The sequence below is a fragment of the Nerophis ophidion genome, linkage group LG19 (assembly GCF_033978795.1).
Source record: "Nerophis ophidion isolate RoL-2023_Sa linkage group LG19, RoL_Noph_v1.0, whole genome shotgun sequence".
In the NCBI taxonomy this organism is placed as follows: Eukaryota; Metazoa; Chordata; class Actinopteri; order Syngnathiformes; family Syngnathidae; genus Nerophis; species Nerophis ophidion.
Genome location: NC_084629.1, coordinates 26,279,332 through 26,295,048, shown reverse-complemented (window position 1 = coordinate 26,295,048; position 15,717 = coordinate 26,279,332). Strand labels below are relative to the sequence as shown.

Genomic DNA, 15,717 nt, shown 5'->3' with positions numbered 1-15,717 from the left:
TACTTTTTGTCAAGTGATTTTTTTTAAGCAGGGTTGCATAAGGCACCTACACATAACGTTACGTTAGTGATTGTATCACAAACAGTAATGTAACATTAGACAGCGGTCAGCAGCACCGCATATTTTAGCCACCTGCAAAAAGACAAACATAGTCAAATAAAGGTCAATTAAAATGTATACTATATTAAGAATATGTGTACATATTCCATAGAGCCCTGACATCTAAAAAGTACAGCACTGTTCATTGTTATGTTCATGTATTTGTTATGTTTTCTATGTGTACGCACACATAAACACATATATAGTGTGAGATGAGATCAATGAGATAAGGTAAGAACAGGATAGAAACTGCTGTGGAACTAGTTACAATGCAATATTCCATGGAAATACAATTTTAACACTTTTGTGCAAATAAGTACAGTTGCACTTGTTTTTTGAAATGTGTTTATACTGTAAAAGAATGAGTTAAATGTTTAGAATAACTGGTTAATAGTGCTATTATGAAGTGCAGTATAAGCACGGTTTTAATAATAAATACATACAGCGTTTTAAAAGCATACACAATCTGTGTAAATGTACTAGTCTGTGGTTGAAAAGACTTGAAATGACTCGAAACTCAAAATGCAGGACTTGGGACTAGACTTGAGACTTCCCAGTATTGACTTTGGACTTGACTCGGGACTTGCCTGTCTTGACTCGGGACTTGACTCGAGACTTGAGGGCAAAGACTTGAGACTTACTTGTGACTTGCAAAACAATGACTTGGTCCCACCTCTGCTACCTAGTGTCTAGTGTTTCTTGGTTTGCAGGAATCCACTGCATTTGCTACTGTGATCAACTGTTTTTGATTTTACGGTGTTTTACTGTTGCTATTTAAAGGGGAACATTATCACTAGACCCATGTAAGCGTCAATATATACCTAGATGTTACAGAAAGAAGACCATATATATTTTTAACCGATTTCCGAACTCTAAATGGGTGAATTTTGGCGAATTAAACGCGTTTCTGTTTATCCCTTTCTGAGCGACAACGTCAGAATGTGACGTCACATCGGTACTCAACGGCATTTTTCCCAACCACATCACACGCATCGAGTCAAATCAGCTCTGTTATTTTCCGTTTTTTCGACTATTTTCCGATACCTTGGAGACATCATGCCTCGTCGGTGTGTTGTCGGAGGGTGTAACAACACGATCAGGGACGGATTCAAGTTGATTTACGTAGAATGTGCATCGATTAGCACGGCATGCTAATCGATGCTAACATGCTATTTAGGCTAGCTCTATGTACATATTGCAGCATTATGCCTCATTTGTAGCTATATTTACATCCAGCCTTTCCCTCCATCCACATATAATGCCAAACAAACAAATACCAGTCGACGGATTTAAGTTGATCCAGTGTCAAGAGATGCGAAAGTTCCTCATTTGGTTTTTACCGGCGATGCTACGACAGAGATGGCACAGAGATGGCACAGAGATGGCAAGAATGTCTGGGTATCCTGCGACACTCAAAGCAGATGCATTCCCAACGATAAAGTCAACGAAATCACAAAGGTGAGTGTTGTTGATTTTATTGACTTATGTGCTAATCAGACATATTTGGTCGTGGCATGACTGCCAGCTAATCGATGCTAACATGCTATTTAGGCTACCTGTAGGTACATTTGAAACTATATTTACATCCAGCGTTTCCTTCCACCCACATTTAATGCGAAACAAACACTTACCAATCGACGGATTTAAGTTGATCCAGTGTCAATGCGAAAGTCCTGATCGGTTGGTCTGCACATTTTACCGGCGATGCTAAGACAGACATGCATGGCCGAATAGCGTCAATAGCTATTCGCTCAATAGCTTCAGTTTCTTCTTCAATTTTGTTTTCGCTATCTGCCTCCATACTCCAACCATCTGTTTCAATACATGCGTAATCTGTTGAATCGCTTAAGCCGCTGAAATCCGAGTCTGAATCCGAGCTATATCTTGCTGTGCTATTTGCCATTGTTTGTATTGGAATCGTTATGTGACGTCACAGGGAAATGGACAGTGGCTCAGGCAAATAGCGAAAATCAAGCACTTTAAAGCTTTTTTAGGGATATTCCGGAACGGGTAAAATTTAGAAAAAAACTTTGAAAAATAAAATAAGCCACTGGGAACTTATTTTTATTGGTTTTAAGCCTTCTGAAATTGTGATAATGTCCCCCCTTTAACAATTGCTTGCCGTCATTTTTTACAGTGTAACACAAAATATATTTTTTTAAATAAGGTATTTGAAAACAAAGTGTACGTTTTTTTAAAATGTACTCCTGTGGAAAGAAACCTCATATAATGGATATTTGAGTTCAGAGGAATGATATCTATTTACTGCCTAAAAATAGCCTGGTGAGAATAGTAGCATTTTGACCTTTCTTCCTAAATCAGAATCAGAATCGGACATACTTTATTAATACCTGAGGGGAAATTAACATTTTCAGCACAATCCCATTCCAGATCAGACAAACATTACAGGGATAAATGAATTGTTGGGAACCGGAATCAGAACAAGGTACCAGAATCGGAACCGGAATCGTCCGAATTCAACCCTTTCCATTAATAACTTGCAAGAGGAGCGATCGCATTGACTAATTGACACGTCCTGATTGCACACAGGAATGTAGCTACAGTTATTAGTGGGTTTGCAGTGGGGTTTGACTTTTGGATTACTTTGTGTCTTTTTATTTGTTTAAGGAGGCTTTCTGTTTATTAAAAATTGACGAGAAACAATCGCATTTCTGTACATTCTATGATTCGGCTACGTTGCATGCATGCGTGCGTGCGTGTGAGTTGGAGTGCACTGATCTTCATACTAGCCAATTGCACCAGACTTTATGGGTAAAGTGGGCCCAAGCATGGTACTACTGTACTCAGCCACGCTACAATTGGTGTTTTGTACCGGTTAGTCAACTCAGTGAACACTTTTTGACCAATTGGTTATTAGCTTTCTTTGTCATGCTCAAACAATAGCAGTTAAAGATAAATGGGGAGAGTTTACGCAACATCAATCACATTTATTTTTAATCACCGTATTTTCCGGATTGTTTTGTTCCTTGAACAGGAATTTTTTTTTTTTTTTGTCCTGTCCAGCTTCTCAGGCAAATCATATAGTTGATGTAAATGCCCATATCGGCTGTTCAGATTTACTTTACAAAAGAGAAGTGTAAGATACCTCTCTTGTTGTCTTATTTGAATGTGACTTTATTAAATGTATTTATATCATCATTTGGTGCAGCCGGGCCGGAGCAGGAGGGGATAGAAAGAGAAAAAAAGGAAGACAGAGGGGGAAATTGTGGGGATAAGAGGGGGACTAGACAGAGAGACAAAAACAACAACAGCAAATACAACAATAACAACAACAACAATAGAACAACACCAGCACATACATAATATGTACAAATATGATCGTAAAAGTGATAGCAAATAAGAAGTTAGTGAAATAAATAATATAGTAATGACAATGAGCATTTTTACACTAAAACTGGAGCAATACAAATACCAATAGAATTGATCATGAACAAAACAATAGATTACCTCTATTATCAACAATAACGTTGTTCAAATGCAACAATATGTATACATAATGATAGCTAGAAAGATAATAAAAAATTTTTTAATAAAAAAAATAAAAGAAAAAAGAAAAAAAAGGAAAAAAGAAGAAGGAATATCGAAAGATGAAACGGAAGAGAGAGAGGCAACCTATATTAATTAATCTTGTAGATTGTTATAGTAACAATGGTTTAAGCTCTGTCAATATGCCTTGTGTTACCCAGTTTACCCTAGGGCAACAGCATTGATATATGTTTGATGAAACATGATTATGTGCATGAGTGTATGTATGTATATGTACTTGTATATTAGATAGTACTTTATTTATTCCGTCAGGAGAGTTCCTTCAGGAAAATTAAAATTTTCAGCACAATCCCATTCAAGTTTAGACAAACATTACAGGGAGACAGAACAGGATCGCTGACGGAATGTGTATATGAATGTTTGTACAGTAAATGTATATGTACAGTATATGTATGTTTGTTTGTACAGTGAATGTATATGTACAGTATATGTATGTTTGTACCGTGAATGTGCGCGTGGATGGACGGACTTGGAGTATGTAGATATGTAATGTATTTGTGTATGTATGTGGGAGCGTAGGTACCAATGTATGGACATTTGTATGTATGAGTAACGGTGTGTGTTGTGTTAGTATATGTGTGTTTGTATGTACAATATATTTGACCCCTAGTGTGCGTGGGAGCCAGAGTGCGGACCCAGCCGCCCAGAGAGCCCAACCCAAACAGCAGGTGTGGCGCCCAGGGAACCAGGGATCACCCGCCCCACGCAGCCAGGCCGGCCAGCGGCGGGACACTCAGAGCCCGGCCCACCGCGCCACCCGGAAGAGCCGGCAGCAGACAGACGCGCCCGGCAGAGGACAGGGCACGAGAGAAGCAGCGGACGGCCAGACCCCAAGCCAGCGAGAGAGAACCCCCCACACGGGCAGAAAGACGGGACGCCCCGCCCGGGGGAACCCAGAGACTCCCCGCAGCCGGACGGGAAGACCGCCCCCGCCCCACCAGCACCCGGGCCCCCCCGACCCCACCCCCACCCCCGGGGAGCACGGCGCGGCCCACACCAGGCCACCCCACCCGAGCCGGCTGCCACAGGACCACCCAGCGCAGGGCCGCGGGGACCACCCACCCCACCCGCAGGGACCCCAACGATGGAGATGGAACAACCAGCAACCGCCCTGTCGTAGGCCCCCCCTGAGAGAGGGGGGAAAAGGAAAAAACAAAACAAAACAAAAAAAAAAAAAAAAAAAAAAAAACCAAAATAAATACATAAAATTATATATATATATATATATATATATATATATATATATATATATATATATATATATATATATATATATATATATATATATATATATATACATACATACACATATATATACACATACACACACATATACATACACATAAACACATACATACACATACTTTTACATACATACATATCCATACACATATACACAATAAATACACACACATACATACATATACGTATATATACACATACATACACACATACACATACATACATACACGGACACACACATACATACATATATATACATACACACATACATACATATGCATACATACACACACACATACATATATATACACACACATATACACATATATATATACACACACACATATACACATATATATACATACATGCACACATACACATATATACATACACATACATACATATATATACCCACATATACACACATATATATACATACATGCACACATACACATATATACATACATACATACATATACACACATACCTCCGCATACATATATACACACCAAAAAAAATAAAAAAATAAAAATAAATAAATAAATAAAAATAAAAAATAAATAAATAAGCTCACAGACAGGCTGACACACGACCTCACTACCCCAGCAGCTAGCCGACTCGCAGCAAGTCGGAATACCCTGCAGCACCAAGCTACCACAATGGATGAGGGGACTAGACCCAGCCGGCCCCAACCAAGAAGGACACCTGGAGGGGATGGACGGCGGGACCCAGGGGCCACAGACATGCAGCCCGGATGCAGTAGCCTGAGGCGCCAACCCCGATTGACCAGCATGCCCAGAGCGTATCCCCAGAAATATACATACACATATATATATACATACACACACACACACATACATATACAACTATATACATCTGCATATATACATACACACACACGTGTGTATGTATATATTCATACATACACATACCGGCATACATATTATATAGCAATATATATATATACATATACATATATACATATACACATACATATACACATGCATACACACATACACACATATACATATATACACATACATACATACATACATACATACACACATACACACGTACACTTACATATACATACACACAGATACCCACATATACATACACCTATAAATGCACAAACATACACACATACATACACGTGTATACATACATAAAAACATAAATATTAACATACATAAATATATACATACATATACACGCATACACATACATACATACGTATACATACCCACACATGCACATACGCTCATACATATACACATCTATGAACACACATTCTTGTAACCATACATGCACACCAATATACGTACATACACACATTTGCATCCATCCATACACACATACACACGCACAAATATCTATACGACAACAAATCCATACACATGTCGGAGGGACAGCAATGAAGTCCAGGCATCTACTGTCCACTGAGAACTAGCCGAACCACCAAGCCCCACGGGTCTGGCCCCGTACCCACGCCATCCAGGGACAACCCCCCACAAGGACGGCCCAGACAACGGTGTGAAACCGGGCGCACAAGGGCGGCGCGGCAGGGCGCGAGGGCACCCCAGGCCCACACCCGACAATCCAATCAACACGACAATAAACAAGTATGAAGCCAGCTGGTCAGTCAGCCCCGACAACCACGAGTGGCCGCTACCACCAGTCACAACATCAGTCACCCCCCTGCACCGGACCCAGCAGCCTCGGGCGCCCACACCACAAACAAACGGCATAAGAAACAGCAGCTGCAATATCCCCAGACAGCTAGCACCACCCCATCAAATCAAAGTGATTGGGGGAAAAAAAATAAATAAAAAATTAAATAAATAAATAAACTGCGACCGGCAACCACACGCCAACAGGATCACGGAGATCAACCCGTGCCAGCCCGCCAGTCAGCCCAAACGCCAACACGCAAACAAGAGACATCAACACCCCCCCCACCAATAGACCCCACCGCCCCAACCCAAACCCGCCCAAACAACCGAGATACAGCATCCAGACCAGACAAAGGGGCCGCGCCTCCACCGCATCAAGTCACCAACACAGACTCCACAGCGCAAGGACGGGCCACACAGGCACGGACCCCACTCAACAGGAAGCGAGACCCGCACGACGCCCCACACAAATAAATAATATATTGTACTATTATTTTTTCTTTCAAATAAAATAAATACAGAACAAATATATATATATATATATATATATATATATATATATATACATACACATATACACACATACACATATATATACACATACATACATATACATGCACATACATATAAATACATATACACACATACATACATACACAACTGGAATGAACTGGAATTATGCGTCCATAGCATTTCTGCTCGTAAGCATTCTTCATTCATTACTCCAAGTAATGTTTGAAAGTTTCACAACTAAAACAAGGCTTCCTTACTAAACTGTCCCATGTGTGATGTCTGTAGGAGTGTTTTCATGCATATTTGTACGTCTTATCTTGAGGTAATCAAGCTAGAGTCGGTTAGCATTAGCGAATAATATACTATCTCGTCTACAAGTGTCTGTGTTAGTATTATTAACTTACAATGCCATTCTTTTTGTATTGTTTCAGTTTCGTAAATTCAACAAAACGACACAGTGGAGTTATTGAGTCCGTTTAGCTGATTGAAGAGCTAGCTTCCACAGCTAGAGGGTCCATGAAGATTACTTCTGTTTTGTTTGTTTAGCCGTTTTACTGCCGTGTTGGACACAGTTTGGAAATAATTAAAAAGGGATGTAAATAAATATTTACAAAATATTTCGTACCGGTTTATGCCTGCGCCTTATTTTCCGGTGTGGCTAATATATATATATATAAACATATTTATTTCTTCCAAAATTTGGTCAATGCACTTTAAATATGAGTGCACACTACAGCCCGGAAAATACGGTATAAATTACTATTATCCATTTTTATCGTAGAAAATGAGCTCGCTGACATCACAGTGAACCTTTAAAGCTTGACGACACACTTAGTCGAGCTCGTCTGCAATGTTCTTTGTTCCAACTTGGTCTTTTCCAATTTCACAGCCGCTTTGAATGCATCATCAGAACCGGTTTTAAAGGACATTAACCACATCATTCTCTGAAAACAGCGATGAAAAGAAAAACAAAGGCTGAAAGCAGCCATTCCACCATTAGTCACCATGCATGAGGCGAGGCAATCAGACAAAATAAAAAGATGATGCACGCCACATCAAAGGAGCTTTGACAATCACAAGCAAACCAGATGAACTTTTATTGACATGAAAGCATGAGGCTTTTAATGTTCATATATTTACATCCTTACAGTGCTGCGTTTGTATTTATAATTTGTGTGAGTTGGAAACGACGACGCACTCAACTGAAGCAGCAGTGCCCTCTGAAGGCAAACAAACATACAACAACAAAAGTGCGCTTAGGTGCCATTTCAATGTATTTATTTCCACAGTGTCTAATGTTAACACCGTCTTGGATAGAAATTGTTGAAATGGACTTTCATCATTAATAATATCAATATAACTATTTTTTACTGTAGTATATTTCACAATTATCTCAATATTTTCTTTCCATGATATATAGCATTTTTACTTTTGTCTTATTAACTCTATAACCTTTTATTAAAAAACAACACAGGATGTCGTTGTGGTGTGTTCAGCCCTTTGAGACACTCGTGATTTAAGGCTATATATATGTAAACTTTGATTAATTGAATTCAGCACACCATAGCTTACATAGCAGTTGGACCAATCAGATCACTGATCCCGCCCATCACCTCTTTGACAGAGTAATGTCATTCATGTTATGGAATAATTGGTCATTAAAGCAATAAAAATGCTCTTAAATCAACAAATAATCCAAATAAGGAAATAAATTGAATTTAACATTTTATTACATTTACAAAAATAGTTGGATAGGAATCGAATCATCATAAGGATCAATAAATAGTACATAAAGTCAAATACATCAAATAAGTTATGTATTGAGATACGCAAAAGAACAAAATAAATATTAAAAGACACTATTGTTTCAATGCATTATTACAAAAGGTTTTTAAAAAAATTTTTTTTTAAACATTTATTATAATTTTTTTGTTTGATATTTGTGAACTGATTTTTTGCCCCAATTAAACAGTTTTATTGAATAAAAAAATGTGAGTGCAGAAAAATGAATTGCATTCATTGTGGGAATTTGTCATGTGACTTCAAACTTGACACCTCATTGGCTGGTTCTGGTTCTTAGACAGGATTGATTAATTCAGTCTTAATTAACCGGACGTGATTCTTGAGTTGACGCAATACATTTTTATGCAGTGATTATTTACATTGAATTGTTGTACACTGACTTTTTAAACATTGTTTTAATTTTTTAATTAAGTGACATTTTTATTCAATTAAATTGTCAGCATAATTTGATGTACCGAATTCAGTTCATAGAATTCAAACACCAAAAAATTCAGTCACATAAATTCAGTGTCCAAAAAAAAGCTTTCATAATAAAGACACCAATTTACCTCCATAGTGCTACCAGCAGGACAATAGTAGCTATTGCAGCATTTACCGCATTTAGGCCCCACCTGACGTGGAAGTGATAGTGGCGACGCACATATTTTCGCATTAAATGACAAATAAAAAAGTCAACACAATATATTGAAAAATACCTTGACATCTCGGTGAATGACATTGTTGTCGTGGCAGTAGCGTAGCGCCTCCAGGATCTGTCGCATGTAGTGACTAAAGAAAAAGAAACAAGCATACAGTACATATATAAAAATAGAACATAGCCACTGGGGTCCAAATGTGGCCATAATAGAACATTTATTACCTGTAAAGACAATATTTAAAAGTCACATTTTAGGAAGTGAGCTGCCTCACTTTCAGACAGACAGCATGTACAATACAATATTCTTTATTTTTTTACACAACTATTACAGTCAAGTTTTTTCAGCCATATTGTACTAAGCTGCCAGGACAGGGACATCTGTATTTTATTTGGCCCTCGAAAGCCTGGAAAAAGTATGTATCAATAAAGTACTGTAACTTTTCTTGCTAAATGTATACTTTCTTTTTAGTTTGGGAGGAAAAAAAATATGTACTCCATGTAATCACAAATTATGTTAACTTAAATATAGTCTTATTATGTAAAAATATATTATCAAACATTCATACCTTTTTTTTAAATAAAAATAAATACTAATACTAATGTAATTATTTCAAAGCAAGTTATCCATCACATTGCGCAATGTTAAAGTAGCAATAGATTTCATGGTAAAATAGTGACATCTACTGTGGTTTTTACAGCATTTTTCTCTATATGAACAGTACTTTTTTTTTTTACTGGAATAAACTGTGGTGCCGTTTTGGCATTTAAAGTAATACACCGAAAAATCTAAAGTTGTTGATTTGCAGTTAAAAACAAACAAACATACTGGAAGCTTAGTTGCCAAAATTTTACTGTATAATTTACATTTGTTTTTTATTTACAGTAAAAAAAACTAATGTAAATTTTGCAGTAAAATTCTAGCAACTAAGCTGCCAGTTTGTTTGTTTGATTTTGGCAGCAAAATTTTACTGTAATATTTACATTTGTTTTTTATTTACATTAAAAAAAAACTAACGTAAATTTTACAGTACAATTCTGGCAACTAAGCTGCCTTTCTTTAAACCATAAAAACAGCAGTACTTCATTTCCATTTACAGTAATACACACAGAGGAAATTATTGTAACTTATATTTTTTTGACATTTTCCCCCCCAAAATTTTCAAACACAGTGTTACTGTTCAAACTGGGTGTAAAAATATTAAACAGACTTTTTAATTCATACTTAGACCTACTATGCTGCTGTATTTTAATGTTAGTCATTATAGTGGTACTTGAAGAGACAAGTTTTTTTCTAAGGGGGTTAAAGTTGGAGAAATTTGGGTCTTCATAAATCAGGGGTCTCAGACATGCGGCCCGCGATACATTATTTTGCAGCCCCCAGCTTAATATGAAAGTTTAATGTTAGTGCGGCCCGCAAGTTTTACATGAATGGCGCTTGACAGCGTTGTGTGATTTGGATCCAAAATGGCTCTTTCAACATTCTGCGTTGCCTACCTCTGCGTTAGTGGAAAAGTGGCAAATGAGTGAAAGCGACAGAGACGTTGCCATGCAGACGAAGGTTTTCCTACGTGCCTGGCTGCAGTCACACCGCGACACCTATCTGTCAGTAATAACAGTCCCTTCACTGCAGTCTTTGAAAAGACATGTTTGGGGTTGTGGAATATATTTGTACTTAGCCGGCGCACGGAGAATAATGTTATGTCCGCAATGTGTGTCGTTCCGCTTTTCCTCCCTACAGCAACACGACGGTTGGAGAGCGCAAAAAAGTGACGGCTCCCGGAGTGTTATTCGGCCTCATATAGAAATATATGTATTGTTCATTGTGTGAGGCAATGCAAATTAAACAATAAAAAAAAACAAATAATGGTTTGAATTGGTCCAGGTTATCAGGGACTGTTATTACTGACGGATAGGTGTCGCGGTGTGACTGCAGCAAGGCACGTAGGAAAACCTTCGTCTGCATGGCAACGTCTCTGTCGCTTTCACTCATTTGCCGCTTTTCCACTAGCGCAGAGGTAGGCAACGCAGAATGTTGAAAGAGCCATTTTGGATCCAAATAACACAACGCTGTCAAGCGCCATTCATATAAAACTTGCGGGCCGCACTAACATTAAACTTTCATATTAAGGTGGGGGCTGCAAAATAATGTATCGCGGGCCGCATGTCTGGGACCCCTGATTTATGAAGACCCAAATTTCTGAGCAAAGACAATTCCAGTAAAAGTGGGAGATGCAATGTTTCTTTGTTGAGCACAGGGGCACCCTGACGTGTCTTATTTGCACAGAGAAAGTTGCGGTGCAAAGGGAATACAATTTGAAACGTCATTATACAACTAGACATGCTGAGGAGTATTTGACATTTTTTTAAGGAATCTTTTCTCGCAGCCCAGCCTCTCCCGCACTCTGCATCCATTGGGCCCCAAGTAAAGTGAGTTTGAGACCCCTGTTATAAATAGAAAATTAGACGCTACGGCGAGCTCACCTGGCTACTGCTTCGCTGTACACAAAGCCGGCGTCCGCCCTCTTCACGATCTCAAAGCACAGGTCCGCTCCATCCATACTGAGACAGACAGACAGACTGATGAGATGCTTTTCCACACTGTCCATAATGCTTGTTCACCAGGCGTGCAGCTGCTATTACCAAAAAACTACCACTAGAGGTTCCCATCTGCATCATAACATACTGTATAAGTGCTCCATCAGTTCAACTACATTTGATGGCCTAACAAACATATTCTCATATTTCTTATATTTTCATGGGTTGGAAAAGCAAGGTGTTTTATTTTATTTCTTGTATGTGTAATATCATCTTGTGATTCCTCGCTTAAATGCTTTAAAAGTGCATTCTTGTAAATACCCGCCTGGGGCAACAGTTTCAACCCTATTTTAACACTGCTACTGAATCATCGGGTGTCTGAGTACCCTGGCTCGGTACTTACTGTACGTGTGGCTCGATTAACTGTAGACTACTACATTTATCTGGCCAGCCGGCTCACTTATCTGCTGCTCTCGGAGGGATGAAGACCTGCTCGGGCGCTAGGTAAGGGAGAAGTATGAACCATAATAATCCCATCAGATCCCAAAGGCTGCCACATGATATGCACACACACAAAAAAAAATGTCCAGTTTGGCGATAACACAATTCAAGATGAAGATGTGGGGGTTGAGTGGAAGGTGGCTGCCAGTGTGAAATCGTAATCTCATCTCTTTTCCATACTTCTTGTTCCACACACTAACCCCCACCTCCTCCCCACCACCATCCGCTAACAAGAATCCTCCTATCAGCAGCAACGATATTAAATAAATAATTTGAAAAAACACTGCAGGGCTCGCTTTCTCTGCCGTTCTATTGCCGCAACCTCCCTCCTCCCTTCCGCTTCTCTTCTTCCTTCCCCATCATCATCATCATCATCATCATCATCATCACGTCCTGCCGCGTGAGTGAGTGATGGCCGTGTTCCTGACTCACAATTCGAACACCATGTAGAGCATCCCGTCCGAGCTGTAGGTCTCCAGCAGCTCCACAATGTGAGGGTGTTTCAGCATGTGACAGATGCTGGCCTCCCTCTTCAGGTCTAAAAGAGGAGGAAAAATACATCATTATTATTATTATTACTATTATAATCATCATCTTTAATGATCAGCCAGTTCAGTTTCCTCCACACATGATTGGTAGTTTAGTGTAAGATAGGTAGGGCTGGGCGATATGGATAAAAAATATTGATCACGATTAATTCCATTTTATTAAAGTGGGATTGTAAACAATGTGAGGATGTGAGGAGCTCCACAACCCGTGACGTCACCCGCACATCGTCTGCTACTTCCGGTACAGGCAAGGCTTTTTTATTAGCGACTAAAAGTTGCAAACTTTATCATCAATGTTCTCTACTAAATCCTTTCAGCAAAAATATGGCAATATCTCGAAATGATCAAGTATGACACATAGAATGGACCTGCTATCCCCGTTTAAATAAGAAAATCTTTTTTCAGTAGCAGTAACTTTGCACTTACAGATGTAGCAACGAACTGTATTTAGTGACGGTGGTTTTCTGAAGTGTTCCTGAGCCCATGTGGTGATATCCTTTAGAGATTGATGTCGGTTTTTAATACAGTGCCGTCAGAGGGATCGAAGGTGACGGTCATTCAATGTTGGTTTCCGGCCATGCCGCTTACCTGGAGAGATTTCTCTAAATTCTGTGAACCTTTTGATGATATCATGGACCGTAGATGTTGAAATCCCTAAATTTCTTGCAATTGCACTTTGAGAAACGTTGTTCTTAAACTGTTTGACTAATTGCTCATGCAGTTGTGGACAAAGGGGTGTACCTTTCCCCATCCTTTCTTGTGAAAGACTGAGCATTTTTTGGGAAGCTGTTTTTATACCCAATCATGGCACCCACCTGTTCACATTTAGCCTGCACACCTGTGGGATGTTCCAAATAAATGTTTGATGAGCATTCCTCAACTTTATCAGTATTTATTGCCACCTTTCCCAACTTCTTTGTCACGTGTTGCTGGCATCTAATTCTAAAGTGAATGATTTGCAAAAAAAAAAAAGTTTATCAGTTTGAACATCAAATATGTTGTCTTTGTAGCATATTCAACCGAATATGGGTTGAAAATGATTTGCAAATCATTGTATTCCGTTTATATTTACATCTAACACAATTTCCCAACTCATATGGAAACGGGGTTTGTAGTTACTATTGTAATATAAGTCACAGCAGCTCAGATGAGGCGCCAAGCAGTGTGGGTGGGGAGCGTTTCCACAGATTGTTTCCAGAACCAGAAATGCGGGAGTCAGGGACAGAATTTCTAAAGCTTAGTGATGTAGCAGATATATCAGATTGTAGGTGGGGTTTTTTTACCCTTTGCGTTCATATTTCACTGTGTTTTTGCATTTTTTTTGCGTTTCGCTTGTTTGTAAAATATGTGGATGGAGAGGGGATGTGACATTCATATTAGGGGTGTAACGGTACGTGTATTTGTATTGAACTGTTTCGGTACGGGGGTTTCTGTTCGGTGCGGAGCTGTACCGAACGAGTTTCCACACGGACATATTAAGTAGCGTAAACAATACTCAAAATGCCGGACATTTAAGGCATTTAAGAAAGTCTGCCCTGACAGCCCTGCAAAAGAGGACATGGCCAGTGAAAAGAGGACGTATGGTCAGTCTATTCTAGCCCGATTGCTGCTAGCACCAGACACGTACTCTTTTGCTAGCATGGTAGCAGCGACCGGGCTAGGCTCCAGGCTCTGCTTTTTATCCATAGATTTATCAGGTTACATTTTTTCTTATCTATAGCAGGGGTGTCAAAAGTGTGCCCTGGAGGCCATTTGCGGCCCACAGCTAAAGTTTTAAAGGCCCACGGCACATTCTTAAAATACTATTAAAATAAACAAAATCATAACAAAAGTGAAATAAAAAAGCTTGAAGGTTAAATGTAATTTAGAAAAAGTTGCAATGTTGACTAATAAACAAAGCTGTTTTTTTATTTCAAACTGTCATTGCTCAAAACATAATATTGAATCAAAATCAATGTTATTATGAATTATTGACCTATCCAAGGTTCCGATTACTTCACATCAAATATTCCACTAAGAAAAATATTTTTGGAAGATTTTGCAAATTTGGTAAATAAATAACCCCAAAAATTATATTTTGTTGTTTTCTTACTGTACAGAAAATGAACCGAATTGTGACCTCTAAACCGAGGTAGGAACCGAATCGAAATTTTTGTGTACCGTTACACCCCTAGTTCATATGTTGTCAATATTCAGTGTTTTATCCTCCATACCTCGGTATAGCTCGGTTGGTAGAGCGGCCGTGCCAGCAACTTGAAGGTTGCATGTTCGATCCCCGCTTCCGCCATCCTAGTCACTGCCGTTGTGTCCTTGGGCAAGACACTTTACCCACCTGCTCCCAGTGCCACCCACACTGGTTTAAATGTAAAAATTAGATATTGGGTTTCACTATGTAAAGCGCTTTGAGTCATTAGAGAAAAAGCGCTATATAAATATAATTCATTTCATTTCATAGTTAATATTGTAAATCCCACATTATTGTCATGCACTTTCTGGGTGTCTCATTCAGTAGAACATTTTTAATTCAATTCTGTTTTTAAGGCGGTCTGTTTTTAGCATTCAATCAGACATTATTGTGAGGTTTTGTATTAGTGTTCCT

At 38.9% G+C, this 15,717-nt stretch overlaps 1 protein-coding gene across 20 annotated transcripts in view; it reads right to left on the bottom strand.

Moving 5' to 3' along the window:
* caska (calcium/calmodulin-dependent serine protein kinase a) overlaps window positions 1-15,717 on the bottom strand; it is a 252,512-nt gene that overhangs the window by 96,617 nt on the left and 140,178 nt on the right. For all 20 annotated transcript variants that reach the window (XM_061879695.1, XM_061879694.1, XM_061879699.1 and 17 more), the window contains exons 3-5: window positions 13,003-13,108; window positions 12,016-12,093; window positions 9,593-9,665 (exon numbers count right to left, since the gene is read on the bottom strand). In XM_061879695.1, the coding sequence (XP_061735679.1) occupies window positions 9,593-9,665; window positions 12,016-12,093; window positions 13,003-13,108 (257 nt within the window). The remainder of the gene's footprint in view (window positions 1-9,592; window positions 9,666-12,015; window positions 12,094-13,002; window positions 13,109-15,717) is intronic.